Raw genomic sequence first — 18,448 nt, 5'->3', positions numbered from 1 at the left:
CCCTCCTCCTCCCCCTCCTCCTCCTCCTCCTCCTCCTCCTTCTCCTCCTCATTTACAAAGAGGATGTTGCCAATCCCTTCCATGGCTTTTTGTGGGGACTTAGAGCAGGCAGCAGCATGCTGTTGTGGTTAAGGGGGATGGAGGGACTTAAACTGACTATACTCAGCTCATATCCTGAAGTTGCCACTTGCCAGTTATTGATGCTGGACTAAAGTCTGAGTTGTTCTGCCTCTGTGTTTTTGTGGGGTTATTGTAGGCACTGAAACTGTAACCATGAACTGTAACCAATTAGGAATCTGGCCTGCACTGAGCACTAAGTGAATGTCTTTTACTTAGTTCCATTTTAGAAACTCTGTGTCACTTCATTGCACTTTATCAAACTGTGAAGGCCTGAGACCTATTCTTTAGCTTCTGAATCATTTGTGTTCAACTGAGATGATTCCGACTTCCTGAGCAGCAGCCTAGCTGGCAGGGTGATGCTAGGACATAGACATAAGAACAAGGCCCTTTTGGGAGTTGATCTACTCTCTCTCATCCTTGTGTGGCATGCACATTCCTGCTTTATCATCCAAAGTCCTCTGTGCATCCTGCACCACAGTAATGAACATGTCTGGGTTTTTGTGGCAGGGATGTTTCCTTTACAGTAATTTTTGGGGCAGACTCTGTGACCATCCCCAGATAAGGATTTTAAGTATCTTGTGGGTTTTTTCCCCCTCAGTCCCTCAGTGTTTTCTTGGCACCTCTTTGACATGTTGTCAATTCTTTTGCCCTTCAATAGTAAGACAGGCAAGCTCTTACACTACTATTCTGAGTAAAGCAAATAGAATAGGGTTGACATCATCAAAAACATAAATATTGTTTTTCATTCCTCAGTCCTTGGGATTATAAAATCCAATCTGTCCTGTGTGCACTTGTGGATCTGGTTTATTTTAATCCTATTGACTCATAACTAGCCCAGCCAGCTTGAACAGTGTCCTACAGATCGTGATAGCTTGAACCCCTAAAGCTGAACTTGTCTATAGTAAAGCAGTTACTATAATCCAACTGACCAAATGAGTGTAACAAGCAAGAGCCCTGTGAGAGCAAAAAAATTTTAATTTCATGATCAGGGTACTTGGTTCTTCGGGGCAGATATCTGGGAATGAACGAAGTGGAGTGGCACAAAACTGATGTTGTCTATTTAGCTTCAGTTTCCGAACACGATGAACTTAGTGTTCATGATGCTTCTGTTTCCCTGTGGCTTAGTTTAATCTGCTTTCCATCTTACGTGCCAACACCAGACACATCCCATGTCTCTGGACAGCTTGGTTTGCTTGAGCACTGCTTGTTTTTTAACACAGAAGAAGCAGGAAGAGCAGTCTTAGTGCTGCAAAAGAAGGACTTCTTTGCTAGAGCTTTGGTACCTATCTCCAAAGAGCCCGGCTGTTGCATGTGCTCTAAATGAAGTTCCCAAAGTTTGAGATCTAAATGATCATAATGGCCGGGCTTGGTTTCTTCTTCCTAGTGCAGCAAATGATGCTAGCTTTCTCAAGATCCTTGCTTTGTTGCCATTTCTGTAGAGTGTATGGCACATTGAGGAAAGCTGGATCAGTTCCATTGATCACTGATCATGCAACCTATAGGCTGACACATGTATGTTACCCTCAGTGGGGCCAGCTCTTTATTTCTTTGATATGATTGCTCAAAGCCAGACCTTATTTCCTCCCACTGCTGCCTGTTTAAGAATCCTGAAACCAGATTCGTGAATTCATTTTCCCTTCTCTCTGCCACAAAATGTTTTTGTTTTTCTTCTAGAGACCTAGCCTCATAGACATTTCCCTCTACTTTCTTACTCTGGGAAAAGGATGAGAAGATGTAGGTAGTTCCATTTCTTTTATGTTAATGTATCAATGTCAGAATCAGTGACTAAATTAGACTGTCCTGGGCCACAGTAGTTTTCTACAGAGAGGCCTATAAATTAAAGACTTTATCATATTCAGAATAGCCGGGTGGTCTCTAGGGATGAGTAGCTCTGGTACATGCTGCCTCCTGTGCATGACCATGGGATATGGTAGGTAGAAGGGTAGGCTGGAGCATGGCTTAAAGCAAGGGGCTTCACTTGAAAGAATGGAGATTTTGTCTTAAAACTGCATATAACTATTTGCTAAGATATGTCTCTAAAGTCTTTAGTTGTTTCCAAATGTTATTCACAGAAGTCATTCAAAAATAGACTATTTACATACATGGACATGCACTAATGAACACACACATGTGCACTGTGGACATGTATGCATGCACACTTCGTGTGCACCCACATTCACTTTTAAAACATGTACCATTACATGCAGTTTCAACTTAAGATGGCCTCATGGGAATTAATGTGTTTTTGAGCCATGAAGTAGTAAGTCTAACGCCCTCTTAGGAGGCACATCTCCTTGGAGAGGTATTCCAGAATGGGCAAAGGGCGGTGAAAGGAGTGAGATCCCACAGGCAGAACCTTGTTGAAGATTAACATCTCAGTTGGAGAGGGGCTCATGGAAGGACAGAACAAGATTAAGTGGAGGACCAGCCCTTCTCACAGATCTTAAACCCTTAGGCTGCATTTGTCACATATGTTTCTTTCATTTGTGCTATGCATAATTTTATTAAATTCAGTTGTCCTTGTTTAAAAATTAGGGGTTGAGTCCCAGCACAATATAAAAAATAATTTCACATAAAACCTAGTATTCCAACTTCTGGTGGAATATGTTGAATATGACCAGTAGGTTTCTAGAGTGTGAGTGTTGTATTTCATGAGGTAGGAAGGACTTTGGATAGATGTTAGGAAGTGTGTATGAACATCCTAGTAAGACTATGAAATAGACAAGCTGATATAAAAGGATTCCTCCAACTGTGAATCACGCATTTATTCTACCCCTTTATCGTTCACGGAACATTGCAAGCGAAGGGATGTAAAGGACGCAAGTTCTGGGAAACGGAGAGGGGAGGCTTGTGCAATGCCACTGTCTGGATGGATGCCTTACAACCACTGCCCTCGTGGGCTCACAGCAGCTGCACTTTCTCACATTGAAACTGCACAAGGCAGACCTGTTACGTGTCAGCCAGGGTTAGAGAAAAGGCTGAACTATTGGCTCCTTATAGATTCCATAAGGGGGAGCCTTTGTTTTCAGGTGTATACTCCATGCTGAGGTGATCAGGAGCCATTGGACAGGATAGCTCCAAATCCATGATCATAAAGATAACCCCAATCAAACTCATGTGGGCCACCCACAAACATAACAAAAGCCATGAATGTAGCAATTAGTAAGGAAGGGGAGTATATAGAGGAGGGAGAGAAATAAGAGACAGAAGTGGGTAAGAGCATATATACATCTTTGAAATAAGGCCATATATATACACCTAAGGAACTGCCAAAGAATCAATTTTAAGCAAGTCAGACATTTAGAAGATAGGAATGGATGAGACAAAACTGCCAGCAAATAAATGTTTATAGCCACTAAACAAGATGATATAAGCAATGGACTGGTTATTGGTAGAAGACTCCCCAAGACTGAGCCTGGGGAGAAGGGGTAATAGACCCAGAACAGAAAGGTACAAGGAGACCCAGCAAGATGGTAGTATTGTGGAGAGCCACTCAATGAAAATGTTTCCAGGAGAAAGGAACACTTCGTCTGTGTGGAGTGCTATTGCAGAAGAAAGGACAACTTAGAGTGGTACAGAATGTAGAATGTGGAGGACACTGGTGACTTCTGGTATACATGAAGTAGAGTGGTGGAGGAGAAACCCTAGCTGAATCGTGCCTAGAGAACGAGGTTGTAAATGTACACTGCTTTCCTAGATGTCTACTTATAAGAGGAACTGGAAGCGGGTGGCAGCTGACTTGAGAAAAGAAAGCAGATGTTACATGTTTCTAGCAATAGAATGGATTTGGAAGGATGCCGTTAATGACGCGGAGACCTGAGAGGAGAGCTGAGAGTGATGTCTTTGATAGGACAAGAGGGAAGAGATATGGTATACACATGGAGAGGTTGTGCTCAGAGAAGGAGCAGGACAGTTCTTCCTCAGGAACATGGGGGAAATGGGTGTGTGGTACAGGCATGGATACTGCACATGGGTGCAAGCTCCAGTTTGATGAGTGAGCAGTCAGCTGGTAGAGGCAGAAAATGGCATGCTATGGCAGGAGAGTCTTCCTCTCGACATTTGGAGACATTGTCTGACGTTGTCAGTCATTGTCAGACATTTCTCTGAGGATGAGTCAGGAATGTTTCTGTGTTTCACATCCCTACTTCACCTGGTACACAACTCCCTCTGCAAGATTAACCATATCTCAAAGGCATTCGAGTTTGTGACTTTTAAAAAATATTTGTACTAGGTTGGGCTGGCCTTGAACTCACTGTGTAACTTATGCTGTCCTCAAACTTAGAACAATGCTCTTACCTCATCTCCTCACTCCCAAGTGCTAAGAGTTCAGGCATGAGCTAGCACACCAGGCTCCTGACAGACTGGATGGGTGAGAGATGTCCATTTTGGTGAGAGGAGAGAGGTATTCATCACTAGTGTGGATGAGCCGTTGTGACACTGTCTCAACATGTGTGAATCTGAACAGACATATGAGTGACTGGTGATGAGGCAGACAGCATGCTCCCTACTGGGGTGGGCAAGAGGGTACCTGGTGCCTTGGACACAATTCCAAAGGAGAGCCACGCAAGTCCGTCTTTCTCTTTCTTAGTATCTCATAGAACATTGCATATAAAAGTTGACTGATTAAATTGCTTCTGGGTGTGTTGTCCTGGATTAGTTCCTTTCTGTCCTCACTAGGTCTGAAGCCTCATCTGTGTCACTAACCACTGAGCAGTCATCCGCTGTCCATCTGATCTTGTGGTAGCATCAGGTCCCAGGGATTATTTCAACAGCTAACATAAGCAGTGTTGTTGCTGGCTTCAGTTCAGACTGTGTCTTGTGATCTGGACGATGACTCCTTAGAGATTCTATCAAGTTAAAATTAGAAAGCTTATTTTAAGAAATATATGCAAGCTGATACAAATCCCCTTAGTGGGTCAGAATAAATGGCTCTTGATAATTTAGAAACAATTGAACCAAACTTCTTTTTTAAATTCCTGGCTGGTGATTTTGTGGATAAACCCTGGGTAGGTCAGGAAACCTCCTCATTATTCCTGTCATAAGCTGGAGTTGATTATTATGCCCTCTTCCTCGCCACTGTGGTGGTTTTTTTTTAATTTGTTTGTTTGTTTTTTCGTGATCTGCCAGGTGGTATACCTTCTAACTACTAGGTGGGGAAAATGTAAACTGTCCACCTACACTAGTATTGAAGCTGAAATTATTTGTTCATTTATATGTTTGTATGTTTGCAGTGCTAAGGCTTGAGCCCAGAACTTCACACATGCCAGGTACCCTACTGAATGAAATTTCCGTACCCCTAAAAGTCTTAAAAGACTGAAAGCATTTTTCTTTTACTTAGGACCTTACTCAATTCATTTTGATATCATTCTTTTTTTATTTTACAAATGAGCAAAAGGTGGAATTTTTTTTTGCATTTTAAAAACTTTAATTGATCCTTTGTGAGTTTCACATGATACAGCCCAATCCCACTCATCTCCCTGTCCCCTTTTATCTGCCCTCCTCCTTTGCAACCTTTCTCCCCCCAAAATAAAAAATACACAAACTAAAAAACAAAACCACACACGCATACACACACACATACAAAAGCATAAAAAAACAATCTTGTCATAGAAGCTGTAGTGTGTCGTGGTGTGTCTCAGTGTCTTAGGGTTTTGCTGCTGTGAACAGACACCATGACTAAGGCAGATCTTATAAAGGACAACATTTCATTGGGGCTGGCTTACAGGTTCAGAGGTTCAGTCCATTATCATCAAGGCTGGAATATTGCAGCATTCAGGCAGGCATGGTGCAGGAGGAGCTGAGAGTTCTACATCTTCATCTGAAGGTTGCTAAGAGATTACTGGCTTCCAGGCAGCTAGGTTGGGGGCATTTAAACCCATTTTCACAGTGACAGGCATACTCAAACAAGGCCACACCTCTTCATAGTGCTATTCCCTGGGCTGAGCATATATAAACCATCACACACAGTTTATCCCTCTGTCTACACATCCTCACTTGCAGATGTTCATTGCAATGAGTCATTGGTATGGCTCAAGATCTCTGGCTTCTGTGACATTATTAATGGTGTATCCTCATGGGGACTCCTCCCAGTTATCCTGTTGTCACTCATAGAGATCTTGCCGTTTTGGATCAGCAGAACTGGCCTTTTCATGAACTCAAACAGTCAATAGATAATGTAGATTTGGGGGTGGGCCAACTCAAAGCCCTGTTTCTGGGCCTGGCTAATAGCTGAGCTGGTCAGCCTGACCGCTCTCTTGCATCCACACCACCAGGGCACCAGAGCAAGCTCTCCAGCCCTGTTCAGCTAGGCCACCCAACGCTGTGGCAGGAAGCAGGGTCAGCTCTCTTGCTCTAATGCCCTCGGGCTAACTTGCATGTACCCACACCTCCAAAGTCAGCTCCACTGTGCTGCCCAGTCCATGCACTGGGCACACTCTCCCAAGTGCCACAGCTGGTGAGGGGCTGGACCAGATCTACTCTCACATACTCAGGGCCAGCTCACCCAACTTCTACAAGTGGTGAGGGGTGGGCATCACCCCTGTGCCCACTCTGCCTGATGGCAGATAGTAGCAAGGCCAGATCTCCCACACTCACAACCTCAGCCTGCTCCCCCAAATGCTACTGCTGTTAAGAGGAGGTAGAGCCAGCTCTCCAGAGTGCTATGCAGTGAGGGGTGGCATCAGTTCTGCATAGCCTTTGGATATCGACATGGTCCCAGGAGGTTGTCCAGACCAGGGATATCCCCCATGGTCTCTAGTGGTAATATAAGCCACAGGCATCAACACCAACCCTGCTGCAGCATGGCCACAGACCCAGGCATGGCCCTCAGTGCCAACACGGACTGGAACTTCACCATGGCCTCGGGTGGCAAGGCTGCCTACTCCTCCCCACCCTCTCATCTCCAGTCCCGCCTCTCTTCATATGTCAGTGCTCTGCTTCTCTTCCTCTCTGCCTGTCCACCACATACTTACACACTGTAGTGACTTCCACTCCAGGCTAGCCACATGTCTGGCCAGCCTCTGGGTGACCTCATCTCCCTCCACTGCATGGCATAGCAGCAAGCAGGACTCTAGGTGTCTAAGTCTGCCCATGTGACATGGCAGTGGGTGGGTCTCTGATGTCTTCCTCCTCCTGGGCTGAATTTCGCTGTGTTGCAATGGTGGTATTCAGGCCTCTGTGTGTCTACAGCCTACCTGTGCCATGCAGTAGAGACCAGGTCTCTCTGGGCTTATTTCCCCACCAGCACTGCATGGCATGGCTGGAAAATATTTTTAAAGTCATTCCCTCATGTCCATAATGTAGATGTAAAAAGTCTGAAACTTGAGTTCAGATCAATTGAAAACTTGGACACAAAAACTAGCCTAGTGTTTGAGAACTTCATCATTTTTCTATATATGACTATTGGCTAAGTCCTTTAGCCTCCTTGGCTGTTCTGCTATGCAGCTAGTATACTGTGATAGACGTGAAGGCACTCCTTAACTTTTGTGATCAGTGTGGGACCCAGGTAGTACTCCTCACACTGCAATAGCCCTACACGATTTCAAAGATTGTCTCTGCTGTGACTGCTTTACATAAAACTGGCAAGTTTGTCTTCATTGCTATTCCTGAGTACAGTCTGTTCCCCACTTAGCACTGCCTTATCACTCCCTTTGCCTCAGTCACCCAGGAGCTCTTGGGCTGGCCCAGACCAACCACCTATTTAGTGACCAATACAGGCGCCAGCTCTTACACGTTTTCTTTCTCTTGTTCTCCACCACTATCCATTTCTATAACCATTAATGTATGTGGTAGTTTAACTACTAAAGCACGTAAAAGTCCTCAGTCCTTACTGCCCAGAAATGAGTGCCATAGCCTCAGCTGAAACCAGCAGCATCTGCTGCCTGACACTCCCGCCCAGCCAGCCTCGCCTCACTCTTCTCCCTCCCGTGCTGTCCCTCAGTCTTCAGGGGCAGCTACTTGTCTTCTCTCACACAGTCTGCCCAATTAGCAATTTAGAAAGCTACACAAATCCTATGTTTTGTTTCGTGGCAGAAATCTGGTCATTGTGCCATGTAATAATTTCCACAATCCTGCTAATCTTCATCGAAGAAATTCTTTACCTTAGGTCAAAAAGAGCAATTCCACCCACATCTCAGACTTCTTATACACGGATTCTCAGCCTGAGGGTCAACTCCTTGGGGAGTTGAACAACCCTTTCACAGTAGACACATATCAAATTTACATTATGATGCATAGCATTAGCAAACATAGGTTGGGGGACACCACATGTGACAAAGCATCTACCTTCAACAAAGCTTACTAAGCAATTTAGGACTGCTTTGTCTATTAAAACAACTATCCACTGGATTTAGTTTCTCTCTCTCTCTCTCTCTCTCTCTCTCTCTCTCTCTCTCTCTCTCTCTCTCTCAGGATAGAACAAAAAAAGATATTTTGTAGGAAGAGGATCCTTTCTTTATTACAGAAGGTAATAGTGATCTAGCTAATGAGCATTGGAAACCAGCATTCATGAATGTAGATCCCAAGGCCTGGCCCACAGTGAAATGTAGGCCTGTGGGTATCTCCAAACGCCATTGCTTTTGACATTCAAGAGGAGGACCCCGGGCCCCAGCATAAATCCGGGGAGGTTGTGGGGAGGATCTGAAGATGAGCTGCACATTCCTGCCCACAGCAGAGGACCAGGCAATCTGTGCAGATGGGTTGGATCATTTTGTCCTTCTCCTACACACAGCTTGAAGTCCCAGGCACAGGAGAGCATTAGATGATCAGGGCTCTGCACAGTCTATGCATTGTTCTTTGTGGACCTGAGATACACCATCCACTTCTTGTCCTGATTCTCCTTTTTCTCCCCAGACTTTGTATAAACTTTATGCTTCTAAGAGCAGTGCTGAGACACTTGGTACTATGGAATTTTCCTGTTGGTTACTTCTACTGCAGAATCCTCAACTATACTTGATGTATTCCTTTTTCTGCTTAGATTGGCTGCCCATAGATGGAGATTAATAGATGCCAATCATCAAACAATGCCCGATACTTCCAAGCGTGTCTTTACAGAATAACTCATCCTGACCTGGGTTAATGACAGCCTATTCATTCACTAGCCCTGTGCTTTAGCCTTTGACATATTCTTTAACTTTTAGCCTTGCCTGCTCTCGGACTCACACAGTAGGCTTAGAGACTAAATGAGGTACACAATGCAAATGCTAAACATAGCGTAGGGTTTGTACTTCAAAGTATGTCAACGGACTCCTGTTAACTCATATCTGTGAACTGTCAGGACACATAGGAAAGGATAGCTACTCCCTAATGTTTCCGTGTATTTTAATTATCCTTGCCATCATGCTATGACAGTATGGCATTTATATAAGATACAGGCTAATGAAATATAAAGATCAGTATATCAGTACGTAGGTTGAGGATTCGTGGTTGGCTAATACAGGAGAAAAAAATAAGTGCTGTGGCTTCAAGCAGGGCATTTGCATCGGGACAGGTGAGTGTCTAAGACCTGTGCTTCCTTATGTGCACCTTCTTGCGTAATTATACTGCTAGGATGAAGAAGCTGTGCCTGCCACCACCTCTACAACACACACACACACACACACACACACACACACATAGATCTCTGAGACAGAATCCCTCACCATCACTGGGACACGTGAAGATGACTACTTGAATCCCGCCCACCTTTCCCAGGTACTGCCCCATCCTTACTTTCTACATGAAGCCTGTTTTGAAAACCCACCTTGGAATTCCCAGAACCCATAATATCATCATGGCCCTAGTGGCCCTGACTTGCTTCGTTCCACTGATTATTTTTATGTGACCCTTCTTCCTTCATGGACAAAGGCTTTTTGTGGATACACAGCTAACGTAGTGCCTGAGATGTAACAGGTACCTCTTTAGGACATTAGGATTTCTATCTGCTTAAGTACAGAGAGCAGGGAGTATGGATGGAACGGAGAGCCTGGGCAGGGAAGACAAAGACTCTGTGTATAAAATAGAGAGCTTGGGATATAATCCACCCATTTTCAAAAAAGCGAAAGAACATGAGGAAGACTAAACAAACCTTGAAGAGGAGCTTTCTTTCCCAGCTTTAATTTTCTTCCAAGATCACAGGTTAAGCTTTGGCCTCAGGCAAACCTGTATATCTCTGCCACTTAACAGCCATATGGCCTTGAACAACAGTCTCTTTAGCTTCAACTAGTATGTTAACCAAAGCCTACACAATAGGATTATTACTCCCAACCATGTCCTTATGAAATCTCGACCTAGCCCAAACATTACAAAATAAAATTGGAAGGCAGGAAATGTTACCTAAATGGTCCATGCTATGTGTCTGTCCATCTCACTCAAATATGTTGAATACATATAGGGTAAATCCATAAGTCTAACTCTTAAACCCAGTACACAGGACATATACCACAATTTCTGGCTATGGCAGTGGCACATGGTTGTGTCCACAGGCTCATACCTGCCATCTGACTGTTGACATTTGGTGCAGATACTCAGATGTCTTCCATATAAGCTTGAAGTTGTACTGTACTGTCTCAAACTTCTGCCCTCCCGCACTGACTTGTAGGGCCTATTTTCCCTCTGAATTCTCTAGCACCCAAGGTTCCCTTTTCCCTTGTGGCGGTTCTTGTACTTGCACTTATTTTATTTTAACTTTGAGGCAGATTCTCACTAAGTAATTTGGCCTGCATTTGAACTCACTGTGTAACATAAGTAAACCTTAAATTGTAAATCCTTCTGCCTTGTTCTCTCAAGTAGCCAGGACCACATGCCTGTACAGTAGGCCCAGCTGGTTGCTGAAAGTCACCATCATTTTTGTACTTATCCTACATGACATCTTAGTTACTCTTTTTTTAAAATTAGATTTACTCATCTGATTTTGTCTTTTGACTAATTGTATGTAAGGGTATCACATGCATGCTAGATGTCAAATGAGGTCAAAAGAGGACATCAGATCCCTTAGAACTGATGGTTTGTGAACCACCATGTGGGTGCTGAAAATTGAACCTAGACCCTCTGCAAAAGCAATATTGCTCTTAACCATTGAGCTCTCTCTCCAGTCCCTATTGTTTGCTTTTAAATTCATAGTTTTTCTTCAAGCTAATTAAAGGACCAGGCTTAGGACTTACGCATTTAAAGTATCATTTGTTGTGAAATTGGGTGTGTATTACAAAAAGAAAAAATTACCTGTCAAATAAAAGTGCAGTGTAAGGCTGAAGAGTTAGCTCTGCTGGTAAAGCCTGCTGTGTAAGCAATGGTGCCTGCTGTGTAAGCAATGGCATCCTGAGTTTGGATCTCCAGTGTTCACATAAAAAGTCAGGTGACCCAGCAATACCTCTTCTGGGCATATACCCAGAAGATCTTCCAACTGGTAATAAGGACACATGCTCCACTATGTTCATAGCAGCNTTATTTATAATAGCCAGAAGCTGGAAAGAACCCAGATGTCCCTCAATAGAGGAATGGATACAGAAACTGTGGTACATTTACACAATGGAGTACTACTCAGCTATTAAAAAACAATGAATTTATGAAATTCTTGGGCAAATGGATGTATCTGGAGGATATCATCTTTAGTGAGGTAACCCAGTCACAAAAGAAGTCACTAGATATGCACTCACTGATAAGTGGATATTAGCCCAGAAACTTAGAATACCCAAGATACATTTTGCAAAACACAGGAAAACCAAGAAGGATGACCATCGTGTGGATACTTCATTCCTCCTTAGGATAAGGAACAAAATACTCATGAAAGTATATAGGTACAGAGACAAAATTTAGAGCTAAGATGAAAGGATGAACTATCCAGAGACTACCCCATCCTGGAATCCATCCCATCATCAGCCACCAAACCCAGATACTAATGCACATGCCAGCAAGATTCTGCTGAAGGGACCCTGATATAGCGGCCTCTTGTGAGGCTATGCCAGTGCCTGGCAAACACAGAAGTGGATGCTCANAGTCAGCTATTGGATGGAACACGGGGCCCCCAATGGAGGAGCTAGAGAAAGTACCCAAGGAGCTGAAGGGGGCTGCAACCCTGTAGGTGCAACAACAATATGACCTAACCATTACCCCCTGAGCTCTTGTCTCTAGCTGCATATGTAGCAGAAGATGCCTAATCGGCCATCACTGGGAAGAGAGGCCCCTTGGTCTTATAAACTTTATATGACCCAGCACAGGGGAAGGCCAGGGCCAAGTAGTGGGAGTGGGTGAGTAGGGGAGCAGGGGTGGGGGTGGGGTATAGGGAACTTTCAGGATAGCATTTGAAGTGTAAATAAAGAAAATAATAAAAAAAGAAAAAAAAAGCCAGATGCAGGCACCTGTTACCCCAGTTCTGGGATACAGCCCAGCTGTCTCAAAAATCAAATAGAAAACAGTTAAGAAAGGTACTGAATGCACCCCTCTGGTCTCTGCACATACAGGCACACATGTGCACACACCCACATCACTTCACACATATATCATATACAAGCTAAAGTGGGTTTTAATTTTTCACATGTCTGTGTATATGGGGGAGAGGGGATGTGTACAAGTGAGTGCAGTGTCCTCAGAAGCCAGAAGAGCTCACTAGACCCCATTGAACCATATGTGATGTGGGTTGTCCAATGTGGGTCCTGGGAACTGAACTCAGGTCCTCTCCAAGAGCAGCACCTACTTTTATCCTGACCTCCCTCTCCCACCACAAACTGCACGGCTTTTAAATACTTGCCCCTGAAGAAATATCACAACATAGTAGGATGACTGTAGATAACAATATTCTGTATATTTCAAAATGCCAGAAGGATTTTCAAAGTTTTCACCAGAAGGCAATGATATAGTCTTCAGGAAATGTTTGAGTACGTTGGTCTATTTATGCAGTATATATATTTATCAAAACATTACATTCCTGATAAGCAAGTATTTATTACTTAATATCCTCCCAGGCCAGAAGAGACAGTTTTAATCTATTCCTAGCTGGAACTGGAACCAGGCCACAGATTTGAGACAGATATCCTATGTAACTGGCAGACTATAGACAGCATGGTTCTGCTGGCACGAGGTTTAACTTCTCAGAAAGAGTAAACATAAGCAAGTTGACAAGGCAATTACGTCAGATGAGCACATTTAGTATGAGGTAGGAAGTCTACCCTCTCTGTGGAGAAAGGGAGGGGTGCACATTTACTGTTCAATAGCCTCATCTAACAAGGGTGTGGACTGCTTCTAGTTTGACTAGAAGCACTGTAGTAGCTATGGCATTGTAATGTGTGCCACTGCACAAATATGTCTCTTTAGAATGGGTGTCTAAGGGATTCGCTCCTGGGAGGTAGAACATGAACATTTTCTAAGTGTCTCTTACTTTTGGCGTAGTTTTCTTTCCAACTGCTACCACAGGATGGAAGGTGCATAATGGAAGCTTTACAGGAAAAGGTGCTCGGAAACTCACCCTTTCATCCTGTCCACTTGGCAGGTTTGGTAAAAATGCCAAAGTTGTGCACTTCCTGGGACGAACCAAGCCATGGAATTACACTTATAATCCCCAAACAAAAAGTGTCAACTGTGAATCCCAGGACCCGACCGTGAGTCACCCAGAGTTTCTGAACCTGTGGTGGGACACCTTCACCACCAATGTCTTACCCCTGCTCCAACAGCATGGTCTTGTCAAAGATGCCAGCTCCTATCTAATGATGGTAAGTTCTGTTCGCTTTTACTCTTACTTCAGAAAATTTAGTGCTGTACTTTTTAAACTTGATATAGAATTCAGTAATTCTTAGTAGTATTTTAAGTAGAGGAGGACTGTGTGGGCAAAACCATAACCATCTTAGAGCTTAGAATAGATAATTCCACAGAAACAAAAGGACATTGTGTAGCAAATTTCATTAAACCTAAAAATAGATGTTTTTGGAATTCTATAAACTCATACACTGAAACTAGAATTCTTGGCTGGTTAGTCATAAAAATGATGCTTAGATGATTCTTAATATTGTAAATCTACATAAAGAGTGCCTAGGCTAGGCATTTAGCCTCGTAGAGAAATGCTTACCTAGATTGGGCAAGCTCTTCATTCCATCTCCAGTAGTGGCTGGGAGAGGTGAAGAGAATGCCACATTTAAGGTTTAGAAACCTCAAACCTTTAAATATATGTTGTATTTTCAATATGCTTAGAAAAATGAACTTTCTGTTAAAAAATCACAATAGGGACACATAATACACAATAAATACTGTAGGAATATTCTCATTTCCTATTTTATTCTCCTAAGATCTTGAAAGGATCCCTTTGTGGGAGGGAGATGACACTGTAAATTTTATAATAACAACATTCATTAGCATGTTTTCTGATTTTAAAGGTACTTTTCTGAGGTTTGTTCTTCATGCTGAATTGGAAGATGAAGAAGAATATTATTTTACATATTAAGATATACACAACAAAAACAATTAATGAGTAAATGATGAGGTAGTACTCAATATAGGTGTAAGAAAGGGACAAATACCATATTCTTCTTAATCAGTATTGTGTGCATCATATACCTATTGATATAGTTGGTAGCAGTGTCTACCAACATAGAAGTTCTTAACTGTTCAGAACAACTAGTCCACTCAACTAAATAGTTGTTGTTAATAGAGGAATTATAAGGCTTAGAAGTCATAGAATTTTACTCACATAAAATATTACAGTAACAACTAGGACTCAAACCTATGTCTGAAAGACTATAATCTTTATGAAAATTTGATCTCTAAAGCCTATAATTAAGTATAGCATTTTATGGTTGAAAGGAAAATTTTATAATTAGATGCTCATCTATTTTGTTAGCTCCATACCAGGCTTGATTGACATCAGGTGCCTCTCTCTTAGAGTAAACTCTAGTTACTGTACTGTGATGACCCTGTCTTTAACACCTATGTTGCGAGTAGAAGGCAAAGGCAGGGTTGATCTGACAAGCATCCTTCCTTGCTTTGCCTGAAGTTCTGTGCCTAAACTCCTTGGAGCTTCAGGACATCTACAGTTCATCTACAGTTTTACACATCAGTAAAAACCCTTTACCTAAACTCTTGGGAGTTGCAATATACTTAAAATTATAATATTTATGCCAGTAAACCAAGTACAAAAAAATGTTCCACAATTTTTTTCTTAAAAGCATTGCTTGTTTTTACTCATTTTTCTTCCTCTAATAAGATTTTCACCATCAACTCAGCTGAGTTTTTGACAGCACAGTTTGTCATTTATGGTACACTTAGTTGATTGCTTGTTTAAGGTAGAGTAGATTTGCTGCATGTACCATTCTTTCCTCAACACAAAAGCTGAGGATTATAAACCAAGAAAAGGTGAAGATGGCAAGCAGTTCTCTAAAACCAAGCAGATTGTCAGAAGCTACAAGAATAGATGCTACTTGCAAACCAAATGAAAGCTTGGACAGAAAAATTTGGTACAGCCTCAAACCACTTAGCTTTCTTTCATATACCAATGATTGAGTGTGCACTGCCTCTCCCTGGGTAAGTTTTCTATGAAGCACAGTATCTAGGAATCATTTTGTTTAAGTTCTCAACCTTTCCAAGCCCACATGGATCAAGAATTTATCATGAAATTTGTGTTCCCTTGTCCGTCCATCTTACACTTTCTACTGAACTGTTTGCAGCTTTCAGACTTGGTCTATACACTGGCTTTCTCTTGTGGCTTCTGTAGAAAGGTATGCAGAACTTAAACATTAACCCTAATTACCTTGTTCTCCCAATGTTTTCACTGAGTCAAGAAGTCTTCATTTTTTAGAGGGAAAAAAAATCATATTGCCCTTGTATTCCTGTCTTGTTTGTTTGTTTCATGTAATGCTTTTCAGTTTTTTTGCATGATGATTCATTTTGGCTTTTCTCACATTCTGTTGATTGCATTCTTTAAGTTCATCAGAACTTCAGCTCTTACGGTGCCTCTGATGACTCTCTTCTAGGAACATGTCTCAGGAGCTTTGTCAGACCTGTCCTTTGGGGAGACCCCAGCTACACCACAACCTTCTATGTCCTCAGAAGAAAGGAAGGAACGGTGGGAACAGGGCCAGGCCGATTACATGGGAGCAGATTCTTTTGATAACATCAAGAGAAAACTTGACACTTACCTGCAATAGAAGCACTGCGGTTTTCCTGTGGACACATCCATGTCTTAGGCACATTTCCACACATAGTATGTGAAGTCGGTTACAATTGTTAGAGGCTTTCACTAAACCTCATCAGATGAGGGGTTTGGGCAGGACAACAGGTGAGAACTTGGCAAATGTTATTAAGTCGTAATTCCATCATGTGGACAAGTATTCTGTTTAACCCTAGATGTTTTTTTTTAAAAACTCTCAATTCTTAAATTGCCAATGTGTGATAAAAGAAAGCCAACATTAAGCTACTAAAATGGCTCTCTCAAGTGGTGCAGAACTTGACTCTCCATCTCCAAAACAAGGTATGACATTTTCCAATCTTCACTTGTTGCATCCTTCACAAGACCTGCAATGTAGAGCTGCTCAAAGCCTGTCGGAGAAGTAGCCTTCCAGACTAAAGTGGCCTTTATTAACACTGCGGAGTGATTCCTAAGCCGACCAGCTAGTGTTAGCTCACCAGTGTTCTATGCACCGTGAAGGCAGCATGTAGACTTGTTCTTTCTCAGCTGTCTACTTGAAAATTGCAGTGTGCTCTCTGACGGTAGCTGTGGTAGCACTGTGTATAACAAATAAACACTTATTGACATATCTTGGTTGTTTCAGTACTTCTCTACCTCACCCTTGGGGGGTGGGGGAAATTATTCAGTAATGTTTCAAAATTTGTGCGATTATGTTCAAAAATACAAACCTTTACCCTGGTGTATGCTTTAAAAATTATTTGAATTTTAAATGTATTCTCTAGTAATTGTGACAGATCTGATCAGTGGAGCAAAGTGAGATGAAAGACTTAGTCTGTCATACATTGCATCACTGATGAGTATTCAGATGTATTCTTCAAACCTTAAAATTACCAGGCCATGGCAGTAATCTTTCACAAGTATCAGACTCCGTCCTGAACCCGTGATTTCTAGTGTTTTACACAAAACAATACAAGTATGCTTGTTAAACTTTTGGGTTCCTGAATATACATTCCTTCATTCACCCTAGGGGAATGATCCATAGTATCAATAGAGTGTACACAGCAATGGGAGGTAAGCTGTGAAGGGTGAGGCCTAAAACAGTATTATATAACCAAAACAAGGAATCACAAATGATTCTTCTGAAGAAAACAGAGACTATGAATGAGGAAAACAAGATTTAATTGACAGAATCTGCAAGGGCTTTTATGCCCTATCTCTTACAGTCCCTAACTTCTCTTCTGTAATAGCTTATAGATTCTTGGGTCATTCTTATTTGGTATGGCTGAATGAATACACAGGGTTTAGATACCTAGAGACAAAAATGACTAGGAAGCAACTCAGAGGCAGACTTAAAAACTGTAACTTAGTGATAAAGTATCTCTGAGGCAGTTGGACCAGTAATCATGCGCTGCTATGATCTTCATTGTAAAGGATGAAGGTGCCTTTGCCACTGGTCAGATGATGTAACGGAATCACAGACTTATAGTTAACTTGGCTAAGTCATATGCTTCTTCCTTTTTGGCTTCTGAGTCTTGACTAGAGATAAACATAATTCCACCTTACCTGTGACTAAATAATATGTAGTCCAAACACAACATATAGAAAACAGTATGACTGAAAATACTTTTTAATTTAGAAAAGATTTATAAACATCAAATTCTAGGAAATCAAGCACTGAATTATTGTTTGTTCCCTATTTTTAATTCAGCCTAAGAAAGTCAGCTTTAAGGTGAAAAGCTTTTATGATGTTAGATTTTGCATAGTAGTTATTTAGTGAAGCCTATCAGTGTTATTAGAGTTAGGAGCAGTACACATTTACCACACAACACAGTGGTACAACACTGTGGGGTGGTAAGCTGTGCACAGCCTGGTCCTGGTTGAGCACAGGCCTGGAACCCCAGTGACCCTAAGAGACAAGATGTTTGTCCATGCTTCCTGGCTACTGTCTCCTGTCTCAGCTACAGCCTCCTACAGCCCCCTGCAGAGAGGTGTGTGGCCAGCAGTCACATAGGCAATGCCCCAAGCTCCTGGTACTTTGTCTGGACTCCATCAGGTATGCTCCTCCCCAGTTACCTGGCAACAGCCAAGATGGCCCAGCCCCCTATAAAAAGAGCTGCTTGCCCCCCTCCTTGCTCTCTTGCCCTCTTTTTCTCTTGCTCTTACTCTTTTATTATTATTTTATTTACATTTCAAATGCTATCCCAAAAGTTCCCTATACCCCACCCCACCCCTGCTCCCCTACCC

The 18,448-nt window shown here is 42.4% G+C and overlaps 1 protein-coding gene across 2 annotated transcripts in view; it reads left to right on the top strand.

Annotated features, from left to right (window-relative positions):
* The window catches only part of Gyg1 (glycogenin 1), a 34,443-nt gene extending 17,611 nt beyond the window's left edge, over positions 1 to 16,832 (top strand). For both annotated transcript variants that reach the window (XM_021195815.1, XM_029538098.1), the window contains exons 6-7: positions 13,580 to 13,799; positions 16,050 to 16,832. In XM_021195815.1, coding sequence (XP_021051474.1) covers positions 13,580 to 13,799; positions 16,050 to 16,223 — 394 coding nt within the window. In that variant the 3' untranslated portion in view covers positions 16,224 to 16,832. The remainder of the gene's footprint in view (positions 1 to 13,579; positions 13,800 to 16,049) is intronic.
* Positions 16,833 to 18,448: the final 1,616 nt, after the last annotated feature.

The sequence above is a fragment of the Mus pahari genome, chromosome 4 (genome assembly GCF_900095145.1).
Source record: "Mus pahari chromosome 4, PAHARI_EIJ_v1.1, whole genome shotgun sequence".
Lineage (NCBI taxonomy): Eukaryota > Metazoa > Chordata > Mammalia > Rodentia > Muridae > Mus > Mus pahari.
Note: the sequence above shows the minus strand (reverse complement) of the source record. Positions and strands in the feature narration are given on the sequence as shown.